Source organism: Oncorhynchus mykiss, chromosome 22 (genome assembly GCF_057628025.1).
Source record: "Oncorhynchus mykiss isolate SJ-2025 chromosome 22, ASM5762802v1, whole genome shotgun sequence".
NCBI lineage: Eukaryota > Metazoa > Chordata > Actinopteri > Salmoniformes > Salmonidae > Oncorhynchus > Oncorhynchus mykiss.
Window position 1 is genome coordinate 7682271 of NC_143043.1, and position 27530 is coordinate 7709800.

The following is a 27530-nucleotide window of genomic DNA, read 5'->3' on the forward strand; positions in this document are numbered from 1 at the left end:
TAAGTACATCACCTTATTACACACATTTTTATTAAAAAAATCGATCCAATTAACAGTAATAATACAGTGCCTTCATGTCACTGTTATAAGCAGTATGGCATAAGCCCTGGCATATCATACATACATAGACTACCACTTAAGCTACCACTCTTTATAAAACATTATTTTTGCTTATGGCGACACTCATTATGACTAATGAGAAAGTAAGTATTTGCCATAATAAGAACGATAATGCACGGTTAGATTAAAAAAATGGCAAATTCTCTATAACAGCCAAAAAGAGAATGTCCCATCGATTAAGGTACATTGATAAATTAAGCAACTTTACATGTGCATAATTTAAGGTTAGACCATACAGTGTTGAAAGGTATTCAACTCTATTAGAGTAAAACATTTCACAGAGAGTGTTGATATTGTAAAACTAAAGGTAACACTCTACAGTGTTAAAAGGTGGTCAACTATTAGAATAAAATGAATGACTCTGGTGGAATAGATTTTTAACACGTTACACCATTGCGAATGAATGCAACAATAACAAGTGTTGGCAAACACTTTAGAAAGTGTAACATTTACTCTGTGTAGCATAATAATATAGATACATTTTTTTGGCTAGCTAGCTTCAGGGACTTTAATGGACTTTGTAGATTTAACACTATTAGAGTTGATTCAACACTGGAGATGTTACTGTGTAGCTGTGTCTGAGAGGCAACCACTCACCATGCACTGTCTCTAAGGATATCTCTGCCATCAAAGGAGTAGATTGGTGCATTTTCCTTCATCCTGCCCCCAGTCTTACTGAACATAGACTCCCAGCTATTAAAAAGCACTTGGTCCTAAAGGGAGAGAGCATATATGTTCGTCAGCAAGAGACACAAGGTTAAAATGAAAACCCATGGCAGCATTTCATTACTTATTTGATGCTGAACAGTGTTGGATTGAAACGATCTCTAGAATTTCATGAAATGCTAATGAATAGGTTACTTCACTAAACGCAATGTCAATTTGGTATCAGAAGTGGGATCCCACAGTCTAGACTTGTGTTTTCAGTAGTATGTTTACACACCTTCAGGTTTATGATGGGGAGGCTGTCTCTGTCGGACTTGCGAACAATGCTGTAGAGGTCCTGGAGCTTGGAGGACAAGAAAGCCCTGAAGGTGCCCTTAAGGCCCACAGCACGAGCCTGCTGGAAACACAGGAAGTCTGACCCACGAATGCCCCGCATGTTGCCCACTTGGGGCATGTTCAGGGCGATCAGGTGGAGCTGATCAGAAAAGAGAGATGAGTTATAAAAACAGCTCAGGTCTACACACACTATTTAGATGAAAACATTTGAACAATACATACTTTCTGGGAAGGCACATTAAATGATGATAAAGGTACTCACTCCTGGCCCTGATGTATGCAAGTGACCGCCAGGCTGGGGAACAGGAAGGGGAACGGGTCTTCTCTGGGGGGTGACTGGGAATCGGCTTTCGGGCTGGTTGGGATACCTGTTCTCAGGCTGCACATGGCTGTAGCGGCCATCTGTCTGAGGGGGGTACCTAGCGTCAGTCTGAGGGGGATATCTGGGGTCGTACTGAGGGGGATATCTGGGGTCTGGGTTACGGTTGTCGGGTCTGGCGGGCCTGGGGATCTCCACCGGCTTGTGAGGAGGAGGCTTGATGGGGTGGGTGGCGGTACCGCCTTGGGAGAAGTGTTCAGCTCCATTGTTGGCCGAGTGATCCTGGGACTGGGGGTAGTTGACGACAGGGGGGGGCTGGACAGCCGCTACTTCGTTGTCCTGAAGATTAAGAGCATTATTTATTTGACATGAAAAGTCGTACTGGATTTTATGACTATGACCTTGTTTCCTCAAATATATCAATAGCTATTCATTAAATAAGTTGATACATTTTCTCTCTTTTATTTACACATTTTTACATTGATAGAACAACTTACCAGATCTCTGTAGAAGGGACTGTAGTCACCGAGCTGAAAAACAATAAGCATATGAAAAAAGTACACACATTCTTTGCTGAGTTGTGTTTTTCTAAGTTTCTTTTAGTCTGCACTTCAACTTTTTGAATGTGCATCTCCAGCTCCTTCCTACCTTACGAACCCATTTCTCATATGAAATAAAAATGTATGACTGTACCAGGACTTGTTTGAATCCATTGCGGACTCGGATGTAGAGATCTGTTTTGTCGACAATGTAGATGAGGGTGCCCTCCGACTGGCGTCTTGCAGTAGCAATCATGGTGTCGTATGACCTCAAAACTGTCACCTGTGGAGACCAGTACATATTATAGTACACATACAAGACGACATATATCAATCAGCCAAACAACCAGTGAATCATATTAGTTATGATGAATACATTCACTTTTGACCAATGCAAAATACAGTACACCTTTACAATCTTTGAATCTGCTTTTTTTCTGAGATTCCTCCACTTAACTGAATACATCAATCTCTGGTTTATGGAACATATACAGAGCCTTCAGAATTTATTCCACATGTTGTTGTGTTACAGCTTGAAGTGAAAATGGGTTATATCTTTTTTTCTCCTCAGCCATTTACACACAATAGCCCATAATGACAAACTGAAAACATGTTTTTTTTTTTTTTGTGCTAATTTTTTGAAAATGAAATACAGAAATATCCAATTTACTTAAGTATTCACACCCCTGAGTCAATAGTTTGTAGAAGCACCTTTGGCAGCGATTACACCTGTGAGTCTTTCCGGGTAAGTCTCTAAGAGCTTTCCACACCTGGATTGTGCAACATAGGGCCCATTATTATTTTAACATTTTTTCAAGCTCTGTCAAATTGGTTGTTGATCATTGCTAGACAAACATTTTTTACGTCAAAACTGTAACTCGTCTAAACTGTTCATTGGTAAGCAAGTCCAGTGTAGGTTTGGCCTTGTGTTTTAGGATATTGTCCTGCTGAAAGGTGAATTCATCTCCCATTGTCTGCTGTAAAGCAGACTGAACCAGGTTTTCTTCTAGGATTTTGCCTGTGCTTAGCTCCATTCCGTTTATTTTTTATTATGAAAAACTCGCCAGTCCTTAACGATTACAAGCATACCCATAACATGATGCAGTCACCACTATGCTCAGTAATGGGTTGTATTGGATTTGCCCCAAACATAACACTTTGTGACATAACACTATAATAAAGTTAATTGCTTTGCCACATTTTTTTGCAAACAGGACGTATGTTTTGGAATATTTGTATTCTGTACAGGCTTTCTTCTTTTCACTCTGTTAATTAGGTTAGTATTGTTGAGTAGATACAATGTTGTTGATCCATCCTCAGTTTTTGTCACGACTTCCACCAAAGTCGGTTCCTCTCCTTGTTCGGGCGGCGTTCGGCGGTCGGCGTCACTGGTCTTCTAGCCATCGTCGATCCACTTTTCATTTTCCATTTGTTTTGTCTTGTTTTCCTACACACCTGGTTTTCATTTCTCTCATTAATTATTGTGTATTTAACCCTCTGTTCCCCCCCATATCTTTGTGTGGAATTGTTTGTTGTAAGTGCTTGTGCATATGTTTACTGGTGCGTGTCAGGTTTTGTACCCATGTTTGTTATTTCTTTATGCTGTTGGATTTGAAATTAAACTACTCCGGCTATTATCTAGTTCTGCTCTCCTGCGTCTGACTTCCCTGCCACCAGTTACGCATCCCTTACAGAATTCCACACTTAACATATGGAGTCAGCAGGAGCAGGTGCCCCTGGTATAGGGGTCGAGGAGCGCGTCCAGGAGCAAGCGGCGATGATCCACCATCTCGGCGCCGCCATGGACCGCGTCGTCCAAACCATGGACCGCTGGGAGAGACAGGGAGTTCCACCAGCACAACCAGGGCCTCCAGTACTCGTCTCCCATTCACCCGGTCCCAGTGGGATTCGTCCTTCCCCGGAGTACGACGGGACGGCTGCACGTTGCCAGGGTTTCCTATTGCAGTTAGATCTCTACCTGGCAACCATACACCCGACTCCTTCGGGCCGTAAGAGGGTGTCCGCCCTCGTCTCGTGCCTCTCAGGAAAAGCCCTGGAGAAGGAGACACGGCGCTGGACCATTTCGAGGATTTCAAGGGTAGAGTGGCGGATGAACGTTTCTACCGTCTGAGGCAGGGGACGAGGACCACTCAGGAGTTCGCCATGGACTTTCGGACACTGGCCGCCGGCACGGGATGGAGCAACAGGGCCCTGATCGACCACTATTGCTGCAGTTTGCGCGAGGACGTCCGTCGGGAGTTGGCCTGCAGGGACACCAGCCTCACCTTCAACTAGCTGGTGGACCTGTCCATTCGGTTGGATAACCTGCTGGCTACCCGCGGATGTCCAGAGTGGGGTCTGTCGGTTCCATCCCCCAGCACCACCGCTCCGATGCCCATGGAACTGGGAGGTTCTGTGCGCAGGGAGACCGGAGGAGGATTCGTCTCGTGCACCAACTGTGGCCGCAGAGGTCACACTGCCTGTCGGTGCCGGTTTGGTTCCTCTGGGGATCGAGGCAGCAGGCAGGGCACTCTGGTGTCACCCCAGGTGAGCCGGCACCATTCTCACCCAGAGCCCTCTGTTGCACACATGTTTTTGTATGTCACTTTTCCAGAATTTTGCCCGCAGTCCCAGCTTAAGGCTCTCGTCGATTCAGGCACGGCTGGGAATTTTATAGACAGAACGTTCGCCCATAGTTTAGGGATCCCCATTGTTCCCGGGATATCCGTTGGTGCTACTACTGTGAAAAGTCCAGACCAGGTTTCCATCGTGCACATTCCCCCTGAATATGCCGATTTGGCTCTCGTCTCCAAAAAGAAGGCGATTCAATTACCACCCCACCGATGGGGGGGGGGGGGGGGGGTTGTGCGATAAATCTCCTGGTAGACGCTGCACTTCACAGGAGTCGTGTGTATCCCCTGTCACAGGCGGCGGCTATGAAAACATATGTCTCCGAATCCCAGCGTCAGGGATACATTTGTTCCTCCACTTCACCCGCCTCCTCGAGTTTCCATTTTGTGAAGAAGAAGGAGGGAGGTCTGCGCCCGTGTATTGACTATCGAGGTCTAAACCAGATCACTGTGAGGTACAGTTACCCGCTACCTCTCATAGCCACAGCGATTGAGTCAATGCACGGGGCGTGCTTGCTTCTTCACCAAACTAGATCTCAGGAGCGCTTAGAACCTGGTGCGTATCCGGGAGGGAGACGAGTGGAAGACAGCTTTCAGTACTACCTCAGGGCATTATGAGTACCTCGTCATGCCGTACGGGTTGATGAATGCTCCATCAGTCTTCCAAGTCTTTGTAGACAAGATTTTCAGGGACCTGCACTGGTGTAGTGGTGTATATTGATGACATTCTGATATACTCCGCTACACACACTGAGCATGTGTCCCTGGTGTGCAGGGTGCTTGGTCATCTGTTGGAGCATGACCTGTACGTCAAGGCTGAGAAATGCCTGTTCTTCAAACAGTCCGTCTCCTTCCTAGGGTACCACATTTCCACCTCAGGGGTGGAGATGGAGTGACCGCATTTCAGCCGTGCGTAATTGGCCGACTCCCACCACGGTAAAGGAGGTGCAGCGGTTTCTAGTTTTTGCCTATTACTATTGCAGGTTTATCCGGGGTTTTGGTGTGTAACCACCAAGACTCTTCCTTGAGTTGGCCGCCTGGCCAAACTGAGCAATTGGGTGAGAAGGGCCTTGGTCAGGGAGGTGACCAAGAACCCGATGGTCACTCTGACAGAGCTTCAGAGTTCCTCTGGGAAGATGGGAGAACCTTCCAAAAGGACAAACATCTCTGCAGCACTCCACTAATCAGGCTTTTATGGTAGAGTGGCCAGACAGAAGCCCCTCAGTAAAATGCAAATGACAGCCCTCTTGGAGTTTGCCAAAAGGCACCTAAAGGACTCTCAGACCACAAGAAACAAGATTCTCTCATCTGATGAAAACAAGATTGAAGTCTTTGGCCTGAATTCCAAGTGTAAAATAAAATGAGTGTGAATCCCAATAGAAAGAAAAAAAGGCATCTCTGGAAATATGGGTATTTTCTTCAAAACCATTTAGGCCAGAGACGAGTTGTTCAACAGGTTTGACAAACCATGTGGCGGGAAGTGTCGCGGGCCGTTTTAAACTAATCCCGGGTTGCTACTTATTGGTGTGATAAACAACTATGTTCAGTCATGTTACCTAGCTAGCTAACCTGATAACTTGACAGTAGGTCTAGGCAAAAGGGTCTTGCAGCATGCCTGTCTCGAAACATTGCCCCATTTTCACTGTCTGGCACTCAGAGGCTGCATGACAATGAACTTGCACAGCCTGTACTCTTGGTTATAAAAGGTGATTAAATTATACAATGTACAAACATTACTCTCTGTGCTCGGTAATCCAATGTAACAAATGTAGAAATCTAACCACAGAAGATGCATCTGGGTCTACATTTCCCGCTGGCTGTTTACAGCTGCCACACCTCATACGCTCATGAAAATGATTAGGATATTATTGGACCTGCGCATACAAGAGACTGTCTTTTTAAACATTTTATAGCAGTGGGTTCTTTAGATCGGTAGGGCTGAAAAATGTGGTAGTATAATTTGGAACAGTACTACCGCATTGGTATCATAAGTATCATGACGTTTTGGTACTGTGATGTTACCATGGTACTGGTATACCGCGCAACACTAATAGAAATGTGTTATTTGTTCACTCGTGTTCCCTTAATCCAATATTAGGTTTTGGTTGACGATCTGATAACGTTCAGTGTGAAAGATAAACAAATATAAAGAAAATCAAATACTGTATGACATACTGTGGGATGACCCCTTACCCCTGAAGTGTGACCAGGAGTTCCAGGTGGTCCCGCAGGTCCGGGGGGGCCAGGAATATTGATGGCTGTGATGAAGAAAAAAATGATGACGATATGATATGATATACACTGGGTGTACAAAACATTAGGAACAACTTCCTAATATCGAGTTGCACCCCCGTTTTGCTCTCAGAACAGCATACAAGGTGTCGAAAGCGTTTCACAGGGACGCCGGCCCGTGTTGATTCCAATGCTTCCCACAGTTGTGTCAAGTTGGCTGGATGTCCTTTGGGTGGTGGACCATTCTTGATACACAAGGGAAACTGTTGAGTGTGAAAAACCCAGCAGCGTCGCAGTTCTTGACGTAAACCGGTGCACCTGGCACCTACTACCATACACTGTTCAAAGGCAGTTAAATATTTTGTCTCGTCCATTCACCCTCTGAATGGCAAACATACACAATCCATGTCTCAATTGCATCAAGGCTTAAAAATCCTTCTTTAACCTGTCTCCTCCCCTCTTCATCTACACTGACTGAAGTGGATTTAACAGGTGACATACATAAGGGATCATAGCTTTCACCTGGTCAGTCTATGTCATGGAAAGAGCAGGTGATCCTAATGTTTTGTATACTCTGTGTAGTTGCTTGTACCTCACTCCAAACCACCTTACCTTGGGAGTATACCCTATTGAAGACTATTGTGACATTGTGCTTGTCACTGGTTAGGAAACTCACAGTGGTTAGGTCTATAGGCCCCTGGTAGTGAGGGGGACCCTGGGGGCCCGGGAGGACCTGGTGGGCCTTGGATTCCTGGACGACCATCGTAGCCGATCCCTGGGGAGCCTGGTGGGCCCTGGGGACCAGGGAGGCCCATGATTGAATCTCCCTTTGGACCCTGTGATAAAAAAAATGGAAAATAACATTTAACTTTACTTTTGCCACATTCACCATAAGGCCCTCTTTCCCTTTTTGTTAGCAAGACATGACAAATATTGTAAGGTGTCTTAAAGACTGATCAGGTTCATTTTATGTCCTCTCAATTTCGTACCATAAGTCCTGGGTTTCCAGGGGGTCCTGGTGGGCCTTGTTGTCCTCTAAAACGGGGGTCATAATAGCCACCACTTGGCTCTCCCTTCTCTCCCTTCACGCCAGAATCCCCACGCTCTCCTTTCAGGTCATTCTGCAAAGACAAACATCTATTAAATGCTCTGTCCTGTCAAACGTAGCCATCTTCTTAAGGATGATAGGATTATGTAGGTATAGGATAATAGCATTTCACTTCTTGTTAGGTTTTCGGTTAATTGAAGATGAGTGTTCAGAATCTGGACTGGCAGTAGAGAGCTCTTTACACCAAATCAGAGTGTAAATCATAGAAAGGCAAAATACAAAAAGATGAGTGAAATCCAGATACATTTTTATTGGAGAACTCTCTAAGGCTAGATTAAAAATTCAACAGCGATGTAGTGGAGGTTAAATGTTTGTAAACGCTGTTTATGCACCTCTTTTTTCTGTGAATATCTTTTAACCACCTGTTCCGCCAAATTAGTGCTTTTTGCATGAATGTTTACACCATCTCAGTGTTCCAAATTGTACAAACCTACTATTTTAGCTACTAAATCCCTGTATGTAATGCATACTGTAGTACTATTAATGATAATACTGTACCTTGAATGTGAATATGTCTAAGTTAGAGGCCACACCTGGAAATAAAAATGTTAAAAATCACGAAAAGCATATAGGTTGAATTGTAGCCTTAAGATAAAACCAAGTGGTTGTTGTTATCCCCTGTGCTGTATTGAGATATAAAAGTCTTACCTGGCGTTCCTGGGAGACCTTGAGCTCCGCGATCACCTTTCTCCCCCTTTGTCGCTACAAAAAACAGAAAACATGTGAAGAATATACACAGTTTAGAAAATAAATATGGAAACATTTCTATTAGAAATAAATATAATTTGGATCACTGTATTGTAATGGTTGTTTTCACTACCCATGCCCAATGGCAGTCAAATGTAACTTTTTTTATGGGCTAATGGAATGGTTTTAAAACAGAATGGATTTCGAAGTCTAAATTAAACCTTGACAGCACTATTTGATGTTCCAGTTTTTTATAAGTAAATTCCCCAAATCTAGGTGCTTTTTAAGAAAGCATTAGCCGAATCTCTTGACGGTAGATTGATCACGAATCCCTCTTTCTTCAATAGCTGAATACAATTGAAGGTTGATGGGGAAATGTTTGTCTCTTTAAAGAATAAAAACTGTCTCTTCATTTTCAACTCTTCAATTGGATGACTGCTGGGTATGCTCATGTGCCAATTTTAATCCTCTGTCTTCAAGATGTATTATGTTTGACGTAAAAACAACAAATTATTGTCAGCATACCTGGATAATTCCTTGAGGCGTCATATCCCTGCAACAAATGGGAAATTAAACATTAAAGTATTCTCCAGTATTTTGCACACAAACATGATATCATATTTCTTATTCCTAGGTGAAGATGGCATTATAGACTTTTTTGTGGCCAATGGCATCGATGGTACAGTTGAAGTCAGAAGTTTACATACACCTTAGCCAAATACATTTAAACTCAGTTTTTCAAAATTCCTGACATTTAATCCTAGTAAAAGTTCCCTGTTTTAGGTCAGTTAGGATCACCACTTTATTTTAAGAATGTGAAATGTCAGAATCATAGGAGAGCGAATGATTTATTTCAGCTTTTCTTTCTTTCATCACATTCCCAGTGGGTCAGAAGTTTACATACACTCCATTAGTATTTTGTAGAATTGCCTTTAAATTATTTAACTTGGGTCAAACGTTTCGGGTAGCCTTCCACAAGCTTCCTACAATAAGTTGGGTGAATTTTGGCCCATTCATCCTGACAGAGCTGGTGTAACTGAGTCAGGTGTGTAGGCCTCCTTGCTCACACACGCTTTTTCAGTTCTGCCTACAAATGTTCTATAAGATTGAGGTCAGGGCTTTGTGATGGCCACTCCAATACCTTGACTTTGTTGTCCTTAAGCCATTTTGCACAATTTTGGAAGTATGCTTGAGGTCATTGTCCATTGGAAGACCCATTTGCGACCAAGCTTTAACTGATGTCTTGTGATGTTGCTTCAATATATCCACATAATTTTTTTCCTCATGATGGCATCTATTTTGTGAAGTGCACCAGTTCCTCCTGCAGGAAAGCACCCCCACAACATGATGCTACCACCCCTGTGCTTCACGGTTGGGATGGTGTTCCTCCAATTGACTCAAAAGATGTCAATTAGCCTATCAGAAGCTTCTAAAGCCATAACATCATTTTATGGAATTTTCTTAGCTGTTTAAAGGCATAGTCATCTTAGTGTATGTAAACTTGATACAGGTGAAACTTGATATAAGTGAAATAATCTGTCTGTAAACAATTGTCGGAAAAATTACTTGAGTCATGCACAAAGTAGATGTCCTAACAACGCGTCATCCGGGATATCCTTGTCTCATCGCGCACCAGTGACTCCTGTGGCGGGCCGGGCGCAGTGCACGCTGACCAAGGTTGCCAGGTGCACGGTGTTTCCTCCGACACATTGGTGCAGCTGGCTTCCAGGTTGGATGCGCGCTGTGTTAAGAAGCAGTGCGGCTTGTGTATCGGAGGACGCATGACTTTCAACCTTCGTCTCTCCCGAGCCAGGACGGGAGTTGTAGTGATGAGACAAGATAGTAGCTACTAACAATTGGATACCACGAAATTGAGGAGAAAAAGGGGTAAAAATAAAACATAAAAAATAAATAAAAATACAAAAAAATTGCGGAGTGGTTGAAAAACGAGTCTTAATGACTAATCTAAGTGTATGTAAAGTTCCGACTTCAACTGTATATGACCTTTAGGGTTGTGTTCATTAGGGCATGCACTGGAAAATTAAAGTGATTGTTGCTTATTAGACAAGGCAAAGTTGTCAGTCTTCCATTTGGTGCTGAATGAACAAAACCCTGGTTTTGGGAATGAGGATTCTGATAAACTCACGTTGAAGCGGTTCACAGGCACAGCTGGTCCGGGTGGTCCTGGGGGTCCAGGTGGGCCTGGGACACCCTGAAAAGAGATGACATTAGTCAGCGCACTTCCATTGGATTGTAAACCGGCCCAGTGCAATGTTATATGCACATGTCACACTTACTGGGTAGCCAAATCCGGCACCTGTGGATGGCTCTCCTTTTTCACCCTTGTATCCGTTTACACCAGGACGACCCTGTAGGAAACAGACATGGACAGTTAGACACTACACAGGCCTTACAAAAGGAGCATTCACTAGAAATAATAATAGAGATAATACTAGTAGTAGTAGTATAAGTAGTAGTAGTTGTTGTAGCATTCTGTACTTACTTTCCATAATAACACTCAAACTGGCAATAGATGTTATGTACATTTTGACTTATTCCACACCTGCTCAACAAAAGGAAACATCTGTATCTCTCAAATTGATGTCACACGAAGCAATCTGGATGCAATTTATGTTGCTTGCAACAAAGTTGCATCCAGGTAGCTCTATGTCTCCCTTCCAAAATTGCCTGCAACTTAGCTGCATTGCAAGAGACAGAAATCAATCCTATTTCGTGCAACTGACTGTTTTCAATATCCAATCAGTGAGCAGAAAAGAGTTTACATGATTCGTTGATATCGTTCCAATCGGAAATCCGTCCCAGTTGCCATGTCAACACAGGTGTCAGTGCTGCACCAATAGCGACAAAAAATACATGCCAAATGGAAAATGGTTTGAATAAAAAAATATACAGTACCAGTCAAGAGTTTGGACACACCTACTCACTCAAGGGTTTTTCTTGAATTTTACTATTTTCTACATTGTAGAATAATAGCGAAGACATCAAAACTATGAAATAACACATACGGAACCATGTAGTAACCAAAAAAGTGTTAAACAAATCATAATATATTTTAGATTTTACATTCTTCAAAGCCACCCTTTGCCTTGATGACATCTTTGCACACCTTTGGCATTCTCTCAAACAGCTTCATGAGGTGGAATGCATTTCAATTAACAGGTGTGCCTTGTTAAAAGTTAATTTATGGAATTTATTTACTTCTTAATGCATTTGAGCCAATCAGTTGTGACAAGGTAGGGGTTGTATAAAGAAGACAGCCCTTCTTTAACTTGTACTGTATGTATGCAGTGGGTCAAAAAAGTATTTAGTCAGCCACCAATTGTGCAAGTTCTCCCACTTAAAAAGATGAAAGAGGCCTGTAATTTTCATCATAGGTACACTTCAACTATGACAGACAAAATTAGAAAAAGAAATCAAGAAAATCACATTGTAGGATTTTTAATGAATTTATTTGCAAATGATGGTGGAAAAAATAAGTATTTGGTCACCTACAAACAAGCAAGATTTCTGGCTCTCACAGACCTGTAACTTCTTTTTTAAGAGGCTCCTCTGTCCTCCACTTGTTATCTGTATTAATGACACCTGTTTGAACTTGTTATCAGTATAAAAGACACCTGTCCACAACCTCAAACAGTCACACTCCAAACTCCACTATGGCCAAGACCAAAGAGCTGTCAAAGGACACGAGAAACAAAATTGTAGACCTGCACCAGGCTGGGAAGACTGAATCTGCAATAGGTAAGCAGCTTGGTTTGAAGAAATCAACTGTGGGATTAATTATTAGGAAATTGAAGATATACAAAACCACTGATAATCTCCCTCGATCTGGGGCTCCACGCAAGATCCCACCCCGTGGGGTCAAAATGATCACAAGAACGGTGAGCAAAAATCCCAGAACCACACGGGGGGACCTAGTGAATGACCTGCAGAGAGCTGGGACCAAAGTAACAAAGCCTACCATCAGCAAGGGCATTGAAGATGATACGTGGCTGGGTCTTTCAGCATGACAATGATTCCAAACACACCACCCGGGCAACAAAGGAGTGGCTTCGTAAGAAGCATTTCAAGGTCCTGGAGTGGCCTAACCAGTCTCCAGATCTCAACCCCATAGAAAATCTTTGGAGGGAGTTGAAAGTGCGTGTTGCCCAGCAAAAGCCCCAAAACATCACTGCTCCAGAGGAGATCTGCATGGAGGAATGGGCCAAAATACCAGCAACAGTGTGTGAAAACCTTGTGAAGACTTACAGAAAAAGTTTGACCTCTGTCATTGCCAACAAACTTTTGTTATTGACCAAATACTTATTTTCCACCATAATTTGCAAATAAATTCATAAAAAATCCTACAATGTGATTTTCTGTTTTTTTATCTGTCATAGTTGAAGTGTACCTATGATGAAAATGACAGGCCTCTCTCATCTTTTTAAGTGGGAGAACTTGCACAATTGGTGGCTGACTAAATACTTTTTTGCCCCACTGTGTGTGTGTGTGTATATATATATATATATATATATATATATATATATATATATATATATTTATATATATTTATATATATTTATATATATATATATATATATATACACATATATATATATATATATATATATATATATATATATATATTTATATATATACATATTTGTGTTTTTTAAATTAAAAAAATAGTTGGGGGGACTTAATATACTTCCAAATGACTAAAACCAAATCGAAACTGTGTTGAAATGATAATGGACCAACATTAGTAGAGTGTTTTGACTGTGTCCAGCTCACTAATAATCACCGAAATGAAAGCTAGACAGTCAGGGAGCAGAGAAAATTGGATAAAGGTTTTTTATCCATCATTTTGGGCGGCAAGGAAATCCGAGAGACCAAATGCGGCCGCGGGGGAAAAATGAGTTTGACACCCCTGATATAAACAACTCTAGACACCCTGGCTAGTCATGGTTTATGTACAGTAGATGGTCTGGCAGTCAATAAAGGTAATTTTATAAGTGAAACCAGATGTTTATCTGTCCAGTTTTAACTGAAAATGTCTAACATGAACTGCATTAGCTAGCTCGTCACTAACGTGGTTAGCTTGCTAGCTTGAGATGATGTCACAAGCAATTTGCATCTGCAACAGTAATTACATCCATATTGCTTTGTGTGACACTACTACTGTCACGCTACTGAGACCCTACTGTAATTGTAAAGTTAGAAATTTAGCTCCAGTACTTACAGGTCTTCCAGGCATTCCAAATTCACCCTTTATCCCAGAAGGTCCATACTGCCCCTGCACAAACAACACATCAATCATATGTGACAAAAACACATTCACTAGAAAACTTTTTATCCGTTCGACAGGGGTGGATTTTTGTTTTGTTTTGTGTTTTTTTAAATGATGATTGTCAAATCATTTTCAAGGTACGTGATGTCACCGAGTAATAGTTAAGCTCCACATATTATTCTAAATTCCTGAATTGCATGCAAAATCTGTTTTTTTCAACTACAAAAATAATGCTTCTTTGCAGGACAAGGATTGTCCTGACTTTCAATGCCTGAATTGCTTCATCTTGCTTTTCTGGTTGGCTGGAAAGTTTTACCATCCAATTATTTCAGATCTACAGGAGTTTCACCATGGCACGGAACACGTTGACGCATGACAATTATTAGAATATGGCAAATATGTAAGGGATACTCAACGAAGGGTTATGTGTTCTATGGAAAATAATAAATTACATGGAAGGTGTGTGGAACTGACCTTCCACGGAATTGCATTATTTTCCAGAGAATGCATAGAGCCCCTTTTCTACCATGGCTATATTTTAACACATTTGTTCAACTGTGTTTAACATCCACTGAAGTAGCTAGCAAGTTTAATAAATAGCTACAGTAGTTTCCTTGGTAACCAAACAGACAGACTTGCTAATTTAGCTAACCAAACCATCAGTCCTAGCTTGCTATTATGGAAATTGAATTCAACAATGCCAATAATGTTTTTATATTTAACTTTGGCTTTCAAAAGCAGCTCAAACATGAACAGATGAACGTGCAAGTAGAGATACTGGGGTGCAAAGGAACAAAAAATATATATATAACAATATGGGGATGAGGTAGTTGGGTGGGCTATTTACAGATGCGCTATGTACAGGTGCAATGATCTGTAAGCTGCTTTGACCGCTGATGCTTAAAGTTAGTGTGGGAGATAGGACTCTCCACCTTCAGTGATTTTTGCAGTTCGTTCCAGTAACTGGCAGCAGAGAACTGGAAGGAAAGGTAGCCAAATTAGGAATTGGCTTTGGTTGACCAGTGAAATATACCTGCTGGAGTGTGTGCTACGGGTGCTGCTGCTATGGTGACCAGTGAGCTGAGATAAGGTGGGGCTTTACCTAACAAAGACTATACATGACCTGGAGCCAGTGGGTTTGACTACGAATATGAAGCGAGGGCCAGCCAATGAGAGCATACAGGTCACAGTGGCGGGTAGTATATGGGGCTTTGGTGATAAAAACAGATGGCACTGTGATAGACTGCATCCAATTTGCTGAGTAGAGTGTTGGAGGCTATTTTGTAAATGACATCGCCGAAGTCAAGGATCAGTAGGATAGTCAGTTTTACTAGGGAATGTTTGGCAGCATGAATGAAGTACGCTTTGTTGCGAAATAGGAAGCAGATTCTAGATTTAAATTTTGGATTGGAGATGCTTAATGTGAGTCTGGAAGGAGAGTTTACAGTCTAACCAGAACCGTTCAGATTCAGAGTAGTGATGCTAGACAGGCGGGCAGGTGCGGGCAGCAATCGGTTGAAGAGCATGCATTTAGTTTTACTTGCATTTAAGAGCAGTTGGAGGCCACGGAAGGAGTGTTGTATGGCATTGAAGCTCATCTGGAGGTTAGTTAACACAGTGTCCAAAGAAGGGCCAGAAGTATACAAAATGGTGTCGTCTGCATAGGAGGTGGATCAGAGAATCACCAGCAGCAAGAGTGACATTGATGTATACAGAGAAAAGAGTCGGCCTGAGAATTGAACCCTGTGGCACCCCCCATAGAAACTGCCAGAGATCCGGACAACAGGCACCCCCGATTTGACACTGAACTCTGTCTGAGAAGTAGTTGGTGAACCAGGCAAGGAAGTCATTTGTGAAACCAAGGCTGTTGAGTCTGCTGATAAGAATGCGGTGATTGACAGAGTCGAAAGCCTTGGCCAGGTCGATGGATACGGCTGCATAGTATTGTCTTATATCGGTGGCGGGTATGATATCGTTTAGGACAAGGTGTATTTAGAGGGCAGGTTGGTCAGGGTGATATCTATGAGGGTGCCCGTGTTTACAGATTTGGGGTTGTACCTGAAAGGTTCCATGATCATTTGCGTGAGATTGAGGGCATCAAACTTAGATTGTAGCATGGCCGGGGTGTTAAGCATATCCCAGTTTAGGTCACCTAACAGCACGAGCTCTGAAGATAGATAGGGGACAATCAATTCACATATGGTGTCCAGGGCACAACTGGGGGCAGAAGGTGGTCTACAGCAAGCGGCAACATTGAGAGACTTGTTTCTGAAAAGATGGATTTTTAAAAGTAGAAGCTCAAATTGTTTGGGCACAGACCTGGATAGTAAGACAGAACTCGGCAGGCTATCTCTGCAGTAGATTGCAACTCCGCCCCCTTTGGCAGTTGTAACTTGTTGGAAAATGTTATAGTTAGGATGGAAATTTCAGGGTTTTTGGTGGTCTTCCTAAGCCTGGATTCAGACACGGCTAGGACATCAGGGTTGGCAGAGTGTGCTAAAGCAGTGGAAAAAAAACTTCTGGGAGGAGGCTTCTGATATTAACATGCATGAAACCAAGGCTTGTACGGTTATAGAAGTCAACAAATGAGAGCGCCTGGGGAATAGGAGTGGAACTGGGGGCTACAGAGCCTGAGTTCACCTCTACATCACCAGAGGAATCGAGGAGGAGGAGGATAAGGGTACAGCTAAAGGCTATAAGAACTGGTCGTCTAGTACGTTGGGGACAGAGAATAAAAGGAGCAGATTTCTTGGCGTGACAGAATAGATTCAAGGCATAATGTATAGACAAGGGTATGGTAGGATGTGAGTACAGTGAAGGTAAACCTATGCGTTGCGTGACAATGAGAGAGGTTTCATCTCTGGAGGCATCAATAATCCTAGGTGAAGACTCCGCATGTGTGTGGGGTGGGACGAAAAAGCTATCTAAAGGCATTTTGAGTGGGACTTTTGGCTCTACAGTGATATAAAACTAAAAATAGCCAAGACAGCAGTAGACAAGGCATATTGACATTAGAGAGAGGCATAAAGCAATCACAGGTGTTGATCAGGAGACCTAAGACAACAATGGGTAAATGGCAATGAATGGGCAGAGCAAGTCAGTTAGGTACATATAGGACCAGTTCAAGGCTGGGACTGACAGGTAAACCAAATGAGGTACCGTGTTATTGAAACAGTCCAGGGGGCATCAGCTGTGTAGCCGAGTGATCATAGGGTCAAAGGAGCAGCAATAGGTGAGTCAGGGTGCTGTTCGGTAGTCACTACTACGATGGGCGAGCAGGGGACACAGCGTTCAGAAAAGCTAGCGTGCCGGGGCCAGTAGATGGTCCTGCGGCGATATCGTAACAGAATAGCCTGTTGAGACCATATTGGGCGTTCACGTCGGCAGTCCAGTCGAGATGGATTGGCGGGGCTCCATGTCGACAATAAAGGGTCCAGGCCAATTGGCAAAGGAGGTATTGTAGTTCTAGAATTAGTTGGTATATGGGCCTAGCTCGAGGCTAGCTCAAGGCTAGCTGTTGTTGGCTTCGGGACAGAGGCGTTAGCTACCAGTAGCAGCTAGCTAGTAATGATCCAGTGTAATGATCCAGAGCGGCAGAAATCCAGTGATATGGTAGAGAGAAGCAGTCTGATATGTTCTGGGTAGATATCGCGCTGAACAGACTGGCAGGTGATTGTTCGAGCTAAGGCTGGCTGATTCCGGGGAAAAAAAGAAGAGGACCGCTAGCCGTGGCTAACAAAGACTAGTATCTAGTTACCTGGCGAGCTCCTGATGGAAGTTCCAGTTATAAGGAATTAAAATATGGCTATAAGAATGAATTCTAGCCACTGAATTCTACCATGCTGATACTGTGCATTATAGGGGAATAACGCACTCTAGAATGCCATTCAAGCCAATAAGAAATTACTAATCAACAATGCCATGGTATAATTAAGCAATAAAATACCGCCAATATACTACGGCTAAGGGCTGTTTTTAACCACGACACAACATGGAGTGCCTGGATACAGCCCTTAGATGTGACATACTGGCCATATCCCACAAACCCGAGGTGCCTTATTGCTATTATAAACTGGTTATCAACGTAATTAGAGCAGTAAAAATAAATGTTTTGTCATACCGTGGTATACGGTCTGATATACCACGGATGTCAGCCAATCAGCATTCAGGGCTCGAACCACCATGTTTACAATGTCTGATATACCACAGACTTCAACCATTCAGCATCCAGGAGCCAAACCACCCGGTTTATAAAATTAAATTATTGCATTTTATACAGTGCCTTGCGAAAGTATTCGGCCCCCTTGAACTTTGCGACCTTTTGCCACATTTCAGGCTTCAAACATAAAGATATAAAACTGTATTTTTTTGTGAAGAATCAACAACAAGTGGGACACAATCATGAAGTGGAACGACATTTATTGGATATTTCAAACTTTTTTAACAAATCAAAAACTGAAAACTTGGGCGTGCAAAATTATTCAGCCCCTTTACTTTCAGTGCAGCAAACTCTCTCCAGAAGTTCAGTGAGGATCTCTGAATGATCCAATGTTGACCTAAATGACTAATGATGATAAATACAATCCACCTGTGTGTAATCAAGTCTCCGTATAAATGCACCTGCACTGTGATAGTCTCAGAGGTCCGTTAAAAGCGCAGAGAGCATCATGAAGAACAAGGAACACACCAGGCAGGTCCGAGATACTGTTGTGAAGAAGTTTAAAGCCGGATTTGGATACAAAAAGATTTCCCAAGCTTTAAACATCCCAAGGAGCACTGTGCAAGCGATAATATTGAAATGGAAGGAGTATCAGACCACTGCAAATCTACCAAGACCTGGCCGTCCCTCTAAACTTTCAGCTCATACAAGGAGAAGACTGATCAGAGATGTAGCCAAGAGGCCCATGATCACTCTGGATGAACTGCAGAGATCTACAGCTGAGGTGGGAGACTCTGTCCATAGGACAACAATCAGTCGTATATTGCACAAATCTGGCCTTTATGGAAGAGTGGCAAGAAGAAAGCCATTTATTAAAGATATCCATGAAAAATGTTGTTTAAAGTTTGCCACAAGCCACCTGGGAGACACACCAAACATGTGGAAGAAGGTGCTCTGGTCAGATGAAACCAAAATTGAACTTTTTGGCAACAATGCAAAACGTTATGTTTGGCGTAAAAGCAACACTGCTGAACACACCATCCCCACTGTCAAACATGGTGGTGGCAGCATCATGGTTTGGGCCTGTTTTTCTTCAGCAGGGACAGGGAAGATGGTTAAAATTGATGGGAAGATGGATGGAGCCAAATACAGGACCATTCTGGAAGAAAACCTGATGGAGTCTGCAAAAGACCTGAGACTGGGACGGAGATTTGTCTTCCAACAAGACAATGATCCAAAACATAAAGCAAAATCTACAATGGAATGGTTCAAAAATAAACATATCCAGGTGTTAGAATGGCCAAGTCAAAGTCCAGACCTGAATCCAATCGAGAATCTCTCCATCCAACCTCACTGAGCTCGAGCTGTTTTGCAAGGAGGAATGGGAAAAAATGTCAGTCTCTCGATGTGCAAAACTGATAGAGACATACCCCAAGCGACTTACAGCTGTAATCGCAGCAAAAGGTGGCGCTACAAAGTATTAACTTAAGGGGGCTGAATAATTTTGCACGCCCAATTTTTCAGTTTTTGAATTGTTAAAAAAGTTTGAAATATCCAATAAATGTCGTTCCACTTCACGATTGTGTCCCACTTGTTGTTGATTCTTCACAAAAAAATACAGTTTTATATCTTTATGTTTGAAGCCTGAAATGTGGCAAAAGGTTGCAAAGTTCAAGGGGGCCGAATACTTTCGCAAGGCACTGTACATTCTGGCTTTCGCAGGCTATACCTGAGACATGAAAATAATGTGGGAGGGCATACAGCCTGTCGGCAATTTATTAATGTGCAATTTGCCGCTATTTGCCGTTTTAGGTGTGACATCATTACGTCCAGCTGTTTTCATCGACAAAAGATAGTTCAATTGAAATGCACCCTAGCAGGAAATTGCTGAATCCATTTTCTATGCAAACTTTTTAAATGTTGACAATAAAATCACTAGACAAGTTAATGGAAACATAGCTATTGATATACATGGCAGCTCAATTTATTTAAGGTAGACTCAGCAATATGTGTTTACCTCGAGGAACAGGGCTACTTCCGACACAAACTAAGACCGCATGAAGCGAGTGGTTGCACATGTCAGCATTTGCTGTCATGCAGCTATCCCCTTGCAGAAGAGAGACGTGAAATGTCGTGCACATGCAAAGATCCTTAACAGTATCTGTGCTGGTGCTGACAAGTGCAGACTCTTGCCTCACACTCTCTCTTGACAATATCTCTTGCCCTACTGTCGCTCAATGCGGCCGTGCTCCCATCCATTCAGGACATCTACACAAAATGGTGCCTGAAGAAGTCCCGCAGAATCATCAAGGACCCCACACATCCCAGTCACTAACTGTTCACTCCCTTACAGTTTGGCAGACAGTATAGGAGCATCTGGTCTCAGACGAACAGGCTCAGAGACAGTTTCTATCCACAAGCCATCAGACTGCTGAACACTTGAAATGGACTGCCCAACCGCACTGACTCTCTGCACCTTAGCACACATGAACACACCCGCCCAAACACACACATACTACACACAAATCACAACTGCTGCTACTAGACTTTTCTATTCTACCAAGCCATTTACTTTTTATTCTTATGTGTATCCTGGTCATACGACTAATAAAACTTGAAACTCGTGACCACGTCATATCGCTGAGTCAGTTTAATTTAAGGCAGCTTCAAATAGTAAGAACGTAATGTAAAGTAATGAGCCTAAAAGTACTTACAGGAGGCCCGACGGGTCCGGCAGGTCCTCTGTCTCCCTACAGAAGATGAAGTTGGTGTTTAATGAGGCCAACAGACAGATAAGATAGAGGCAAACAGAAGTCAATAGTGAGACACTCACCTTCTCACCCGACAATTCTCGCAGGTACAAAGGACTCCCATCAGGCCCAATGATTAAGCCAGGCTCGCCCTTCTCGCCCTGAGAAGAGACACATATAAAGACAATCTGTTAATTTGTTAACCCCCACAGAAGAAACACTTGCTGGGAATAGGCCTTACATAGTGGTGCACTGTAGCACTAATGATAGGGCTATGTTGCTGTGCGGTCACATCACTGACCTTGACTCCATAACCGGGCTGGCCTGGGTCTCCCTTGTCGCCCTTTGATCCAATAGGACCCTTTTAGAAAATACAACAAAGTTGAAAGGGCAAATATCCCCCACACTATGACATCCACATGTGTTAGAACACAACGTTAGAAGAACTGTAGGGTAACTGTAGCAAGACAAAGTTAAGTGACCTGTAGGATAACATTAGGAAAATCAATGCTTACAGGGAATCCAGCTTGGCCAGGTAGACCAGTTTCACCCTACAGAATAGAAAAGGAGAGACATAAAATCTGTTAAAATGATTTATCCCTTTTTCATGACTGGTTAATAAGTAAGGCCACACATTGTTCCAAATATTTGGTAGGGATGTATACCCATTAAGTCAAATCAATATTTAGTGGTATTGTAAAGGATTCCACTATCTCCCCCTACAAAATAGTTTTCCAATCAACTCAACTCAAAAGGACATGAATCATTACCATGATTTCATTGCATTATATGCTCTCAATAGGTTTTGCAACAAAATAACATTTGTTTCCTATGAGAACATTAATAAAATATCTTGATGAATGAATAATGTTAGTTATGAAAATGACACAGGCCACTGGGAAAACTACTTCAAATGGTATTTCTTAAAAGTGGGTTGTGTAAATGTAGCTTTCGCCTGTCACGTTCTGACCATCGTTCGTGTGTGTTTTCCTTGTTTTAGTGTTGGTCAGGACGTGAGCTGGGTGGGCATTCTATGTTGGATGTCTTGTTTGTCTATTTCTATGTCTGGCCTGATATGGTTCTCAATCAGAGGCAGGTGTTAGTCATTGTCTCTGATTGGGAACCATATTTAGGTAGCCTGGGTTTCACTGTGTGTTTGTGGGTGATTGTTCCTGTCTTTGTTGTCACCAGATAGACTGTTTAGGTTTTCTCACGTTTATTGTTTTTGTTAGTTTATTCATGTATAGTTTTCTTTATTAAAGAATCATGAATAACCACCACGCTGCATTTTGGTCCGGCTCTCCTTCACCTAAAGAAAACCGTTACATCGCCTAATAAACGGTACCAGTCAAGAGTTGGTCACACCTACTCATTCCAGGATTTTTCTTTAGTTTTACGTTTTTCTACATTGTAGAATAATAGTGAAGACATCAAAACTATGAAATAACACATTTGGAATCATGTAGTAAGCACAAAAAGTGTTAAACAAATCTAAATATATTTTATATTCTTCAAAGTAGCCATCCTTTGCCTTGATGACATCTTGGCACACTCTTGGCATTCTCTCATCCAGCTTTATGAGGTCACCTGGAATGCATTTCAGAGTTAATTTGTGGAATGTCTTTCCTTATTAATGGATTCGAGCCAATCAGTTGTGCTGTGACAAGGTAGGGGTGGTATACAGAAGATAGCCCTATTTGGTAAAAGACCAAGTCATATTATGGAAAGAAAAGCTCAAATAAGCAAAGAGAACAAAAAAGCATCATTACTTTAAGACATGAAGGTCAGTCAATGCGGAAAAGTCCTGTTGCAAAAAACCATCAAGCGCTATGATGAAACTGGCTCTCATGAGGACCACCACAGGAAAGGAAGACCCAGAGTTACCTCTGCTGCAGAGGATAAGTTCATTATAGATACCATCCTTAGAAATTGCAGCCCAAATAAATGCTTCACAGAGTTCAAGTAACAGACACATCTCAAAATCAACTGTTCAGAAGCGACTGTGTGAATCAGGCCTTCACGGTGGAATTGCTGCAAAGAAACAACAATTAAAGGCCACAAAGAAGAAGAAGAGACTTGTTTGGGCCAAGAAACATGAGCAATGGACATTAGACCTGTGGAAATCTGTCCTTTGGTTATGTTGAGTCCAAATTTGAGATTTTTGGTTCCAACCGCCGTGTCTTTGTGAGACGCAGAGTAGGTGAACGGATTATCTCCACATGTGTGGTTCCCACCGTGAAGCATGGAGGAGGTGGCGTGATGGTGCTTTGCTCGTGACACTGTCAGTGATTTATTTAGAATTCAAGGGACACTTAACCAGCATGGCTACAAAGACGCTTTATCTGATCAAGCTTGTGCTAAATTACAGAAGATAATCACATCAGCAAAGCTACCACCTCGACTGACAAAACACCACGGCAGGTGGAAGCTTGCTCCTCCTCTTCTTGATTCCATCCAACCCTGTTCCTGGAGAGCTAAATCGGGTAAGTTCCAAATAGTGCTGGAGCAAAAACCTACAGGAGGGTAGCTCTCCTGTAACAGGGATGGAGAGCCATGCTCTATTGAAAGGGCCGAACCTCCTTTTCCTCTACCAGAAAACCAAGCTGATGACTGCCAGACCGAATGGCGCTCATAAGAGAGGCCCCACTTCTGTGTACTGTACACTGGTAAGCCTACGAGTGATGAGACGGATAGATTAAATCTACACACAATACCCCATAATGACAAACCAAAAACAGATGTTTAGATTTTTTTGCAAATGTATTGAAAATAAAAACTGAACTTCCACATTTACACAAGTGTTCAGACCCTTTACTCAGTACTTTTTTTGGTATTTGGTATTTTATTAGGATCCCCATTAGCTGTTGCAAAAGCAGCAGCTACTCTTCCTGGGGTCCACACAAAACATAATACAGAATGGCATAATACCGAACATCATTAGACATGAACAGCTCTAGGACAGAACAACATACATTTTTAAAAGGACACACGTAGTGTCACGACTTCCGCCGAAGTTGGTCCCTCTCCTTGTTCGGGTGACGTTCGGCGGTCGAAGTCACCGACTTTCTAGCCATCGCTGATCCTCTTTTCATTTTCCTTTGGTTTTTGTCTTGTCTTGTATCACACCTGGATACAACCCCATCAATTACATGTTGTGTATTTAATCCTCTGTTCCCCCTCATGTCCTTGTTGGTGATTGTTTGTTTGTAAGCAATGTTATGTTCTGGTTTGCTCCAGATGTGACGCTTGGCATTCAGGCCAAAGAGTTCAATATTGGTTTTATCAGACCAGAGAATATTGTTTGTCATGATCAGAGTCCTTTAGGTGCCTTTTTGCCAACTCCAAGCGGGCTGTCTTGTGCCTTTTACTGAGGAGTGGCTTCCGTCTGGCCTGATTGGTGGAGTGCTGCAGAGATGGTTGTCGTTCTGGAAGCTTCTCCCATCTCCACAGAAGAATTCTCAATCAGAGTAACCATCGGGTTCCCTCTCTGACCAAGGCCGTTGTCCCCGATTTCTCAGTTTGGCCAGGCGGCCAGCTCTAGGAAGTGTCTTGGTGGTTCCAAACTTATTCCATTTAAGAATGGAGGCCACTGTGTTCTTGGGGAACCTTCAATGCTGCTGACATTTTTTGATACCCTTCCCCAGATCTGTGCCTCGACACGATCCTGTCTCGGCACTCCGTAGACTTCATGGCTTGGTTTTTGCTCTGACATGCACTGTCAACTGTGGGACCTTATATAGACAGGTGTGCCTTTCCAAATCATGTGCAATCAATTGAATTTATCACAGGTGGACTCCAAGATCTATAAACATCTCAAGGATGATCATTGGAAACAGGATGCATTTGAGCTCGATTTCAAAACCATGCATTTAATCAATTTTCGAATAAGGCTGTAACAAAATGTGGAAAAAGGAAAGGAGTCTGAATACTTTCCGAATGCACTGTATAGCTAAAGATAGGCAAAGAGGCTAGACTGCATTGTCTGCATAATTAAACAATCCCTAGTAAGATATTATTTTGACGGTTGACTGATTGTACTATTTGACATTAATAGACTGGTTTTATACAGCACAGTCTTTCTATTCAAGCTCGGAGAGAACGCGAGGAAGGCTAAAGTAGGCTGTAGGCCTACAGGACAGTTGTACATAAAATAAAACAAATCTATTGGTTACTGATTAGTATACTGTTTAGAGGTCGACCGACTAATCGGAATGGCCGATTAATTAGGGCCGATTTCAAGTTTTCATAACAATCGGAAATCGTTATTTTTGGGAGCCGATTTGCCCATATTTTTTTTTATACCTTTATTTAACTAAGCAAGTCAGTTAAGAACACATTCTTATTTTCAATGACGGCCTAGGAACGGTGGGTTAACTGCCTCAGATTTTCACCTTGTCAGCTCGGGGGATCCAATCTTGCAACCTTACAGTTGACTCGTCCAACGCAATAACGACCTGCCTCTCTCTCGTTGCACTCCACAAGGAGACTGCCTGTTACGGGAATGCATTAAGCCAAGGTAAGTTGCTAGCTAGCATTAAACTTATCTTATAAAAAACAATCAATCATAATCACTAGTTAACTACACATGGTTGATGATATTACTAGATATTATCTAGCGTGTCCTGCGTTGCATATAATCTGACTGAGCATACAAGCATACAAGTATCTAAGTATCTGACTGAGCGGTGGTAGGCAGAAGCAGGCGCGTAAACATTAATTCAAACAGCACTTTCATGCGTTTTGCCAGCAGCTCTTCGTTGTGCATCAAGCATTGCGCTGTTTATGACTTCAAGCCTATCAACTCCCGAGATTAGGCTGGTGTAACCGAAGTGAAATGGCTATTGTCGATGTGTTCCTAGTTCGAGCCCAGGTAGGAGCGAGGAGAAGCACGGAAGCTATACTGTTACACTGGCAATACTAAAGTGCCTATAAGAACATCCAAAGGTTAATGAACATCCAAAGTGTAATGAAATACAAATGGTATAGACGGAAATAGTCCTATAATTCCTATAATAACTACAACCTAAAACTTCATACCTGGGAATATTGAAGACTCATGTTTTTAGGAACCACCAGCTTTCATATGTTCTCATGTTCTGAGCAAGGAACTGAAACGTTAGCTTTCTTACATAGCACATATTGCACTTTTACTTTATTCTCCAACACTTTGTTTTTGCATGACTTAAACCAAATTGAACATGTTTCGTTATTTACTTGAGGCTAAATTGATTTTATTGATGTATTATATTAAGTTAAAATACGTGTTCATTCAGTATTGTTGTAATTGTCATTATTACAAATAAATCAATAATACATTTTAAAAAATCGACCGATTAATCGGTATCGGTATTTTTTGGTCCTCCAATAATCGGTATCGGTATCGGCGTTGAAAAATCATAGCTGGTCGACCTCTAATACTGTTGCATCGAAAATTCAATTTACAATCTGCAATGTTTAAACATGCCACTTTAATTAAGTATTGCCACCAGCCAGCATTCTCAATAGCAGAGGTCTATAGCTTCGTGAAACATAAACGTTAGGCTTAACATGAGAAAATAATGACCAAAAAAACAAAACATGTATCCATTAAAGCAAAGCTATATGCTACTACAAGCACTAGCGCCACATAATTTTAAAATGTTTTTATTTCACCTTTATTTAACCAGGTAGGCCAGTTGAGAACAAGTTCTAATTTACAACTGCGACCTGGCCAAGATAAAGCAAAGCAGTGCGACAAAAACAACAACACAGAGTTACACATGGGATAAACAAATGTAAAGTCAATAACGCAATAGAAAAATCTGTATCCAGTGTGTGCAAATTCAGTAAGGAGGTCAGGCAATAAATAGGCCAATAGTGGCGAAGTAATTACAATTTAGCAATTAACACTGGAGTGATAGATGTGAAGACGAGGATGTGCAAGTAGAAATACTGGTGTGCAAAAGAGCAGAAAAACAAAAACAAATATGGGGATGAGGTAGGTAGTTGTTTGGATGGGATATTTACAGATGGGCTGTGTACAGCTGCAGCGATTGGTAAGCTGCCCTGACAGCTGACGCTTAAAGTTAGTGAGGGAGATATGAGTCTCCAACTTCAGTGATTTTTGCGGCAGGGTAGCCTAGTGGTTAGAGCGTTGGACTAGTAACCGGAAGGTTGCAAGTTCAAATCCCCGAACTGACAAGGTACATCTGTCGTTCTGCCCCAGTTAACCCACTGTTCCTAGGACGTCATTGAAAATAAGAATTTGTTCTTAACTGACTTGCCTAGTTAAATAAAGGTTAAAAAAAAGGCTTTGTTGCGAATTAGGAAGCCGATTTAACTTTGGATTGGAGATGCTTAATGTGAGTCTGGAAGGAGAGTTTTCAGACTAGCCTAGGTATTTATAGTTGTCCACATATTCTAAGTCAGAACTGTCCAGAGTAGTGACGGGCGGGTGCGGGCAGTGATCGATTGAAGATTGCATTTAGTTTTAGGAGTGTGATCTGATACCCTAACGGTAGGAAGCGTGGGAGGGGGGCAAACTCAGCCTCTGCGGGGTGTTCAGAGAAACTGCACTACGTCAGCGATAGCGTTATATAATAATTACTTACAACAAATAGAAACAGAAGGTTACTACCATCTCCGTAGATGTGTAGCTTAACCTTTGTTATAGAAGCTACACTTCCAAAGTGTAATGAGGACCATATACAGTGGTTGT

The 27530-nt window shown here is 42.3% G+C and overlaps 1 protein-coding gene across 9 annotated transcripts in view; it reads right to left on the reverse strand.

Annotated features, from left to right (window-relative positions):
* Positions 1-27530, reverse strand: part of LOC110501280 (collagen alpha-1(XVIII) chain) — a 177229-nt gene that overhangs the window by 1567 nt on the left and 148132 nt on the right. For all 9 annotated transcript variants that reach the window (XM_090215271.1, XM_090215270.1, XM_021578715.3 and 6 more), the window contains 18 exons: positions 21349-21384; positions 21135-21194; positions 20917-20994; positions 20798-20833; positions 13877-13930; positions 10935-11006; positions 10784-10849; positions 9163-9190; positions 8599-8652; positions 8449-8483; positions 7832-7963; positions 7519-7678; positions 6804-6868; positions 2135-2263; positions 1939-1971; positions 1385-1780; positions 1064-1261; positions 718-833 (listed from right to left, as the gene is read on the reverse strand). In XM_090215271.1, the coding sequence (XP_090071397.1) occupies positions 718-833; positions 1064-1261; positions 1385-1780; positions 1939-1971; positions 2135-2263; positions 6804-6868; positions 7519-7678; positions 7832-7963; positions 8449-8483; positions 8599-8652; positions 9163-9190; positions 10784-10849; positions 10935-11006; positions 13877-13930; positions 20798-20833; positions 20917-20994; positions 21135-21194; positions 21349-21384 (1748 nt within the window). The remainder of the gene's footprint in view (positions 1-717; positions 834-1063; positions 1262-1384; positions 1781-1938; positions 1972-2134; positions 2264-6803; positions 6869-7518; positions 7679-7831; positions 7964-8448; positions 8484-8598; positions 8653-9162; positions 9191-10783; positions 10850-10934; positions 11007-13876; positions 13931-20797; positions 20834-20916; positions 20995-21134; positions 21195-21348; positions 21385-27530) is intronic.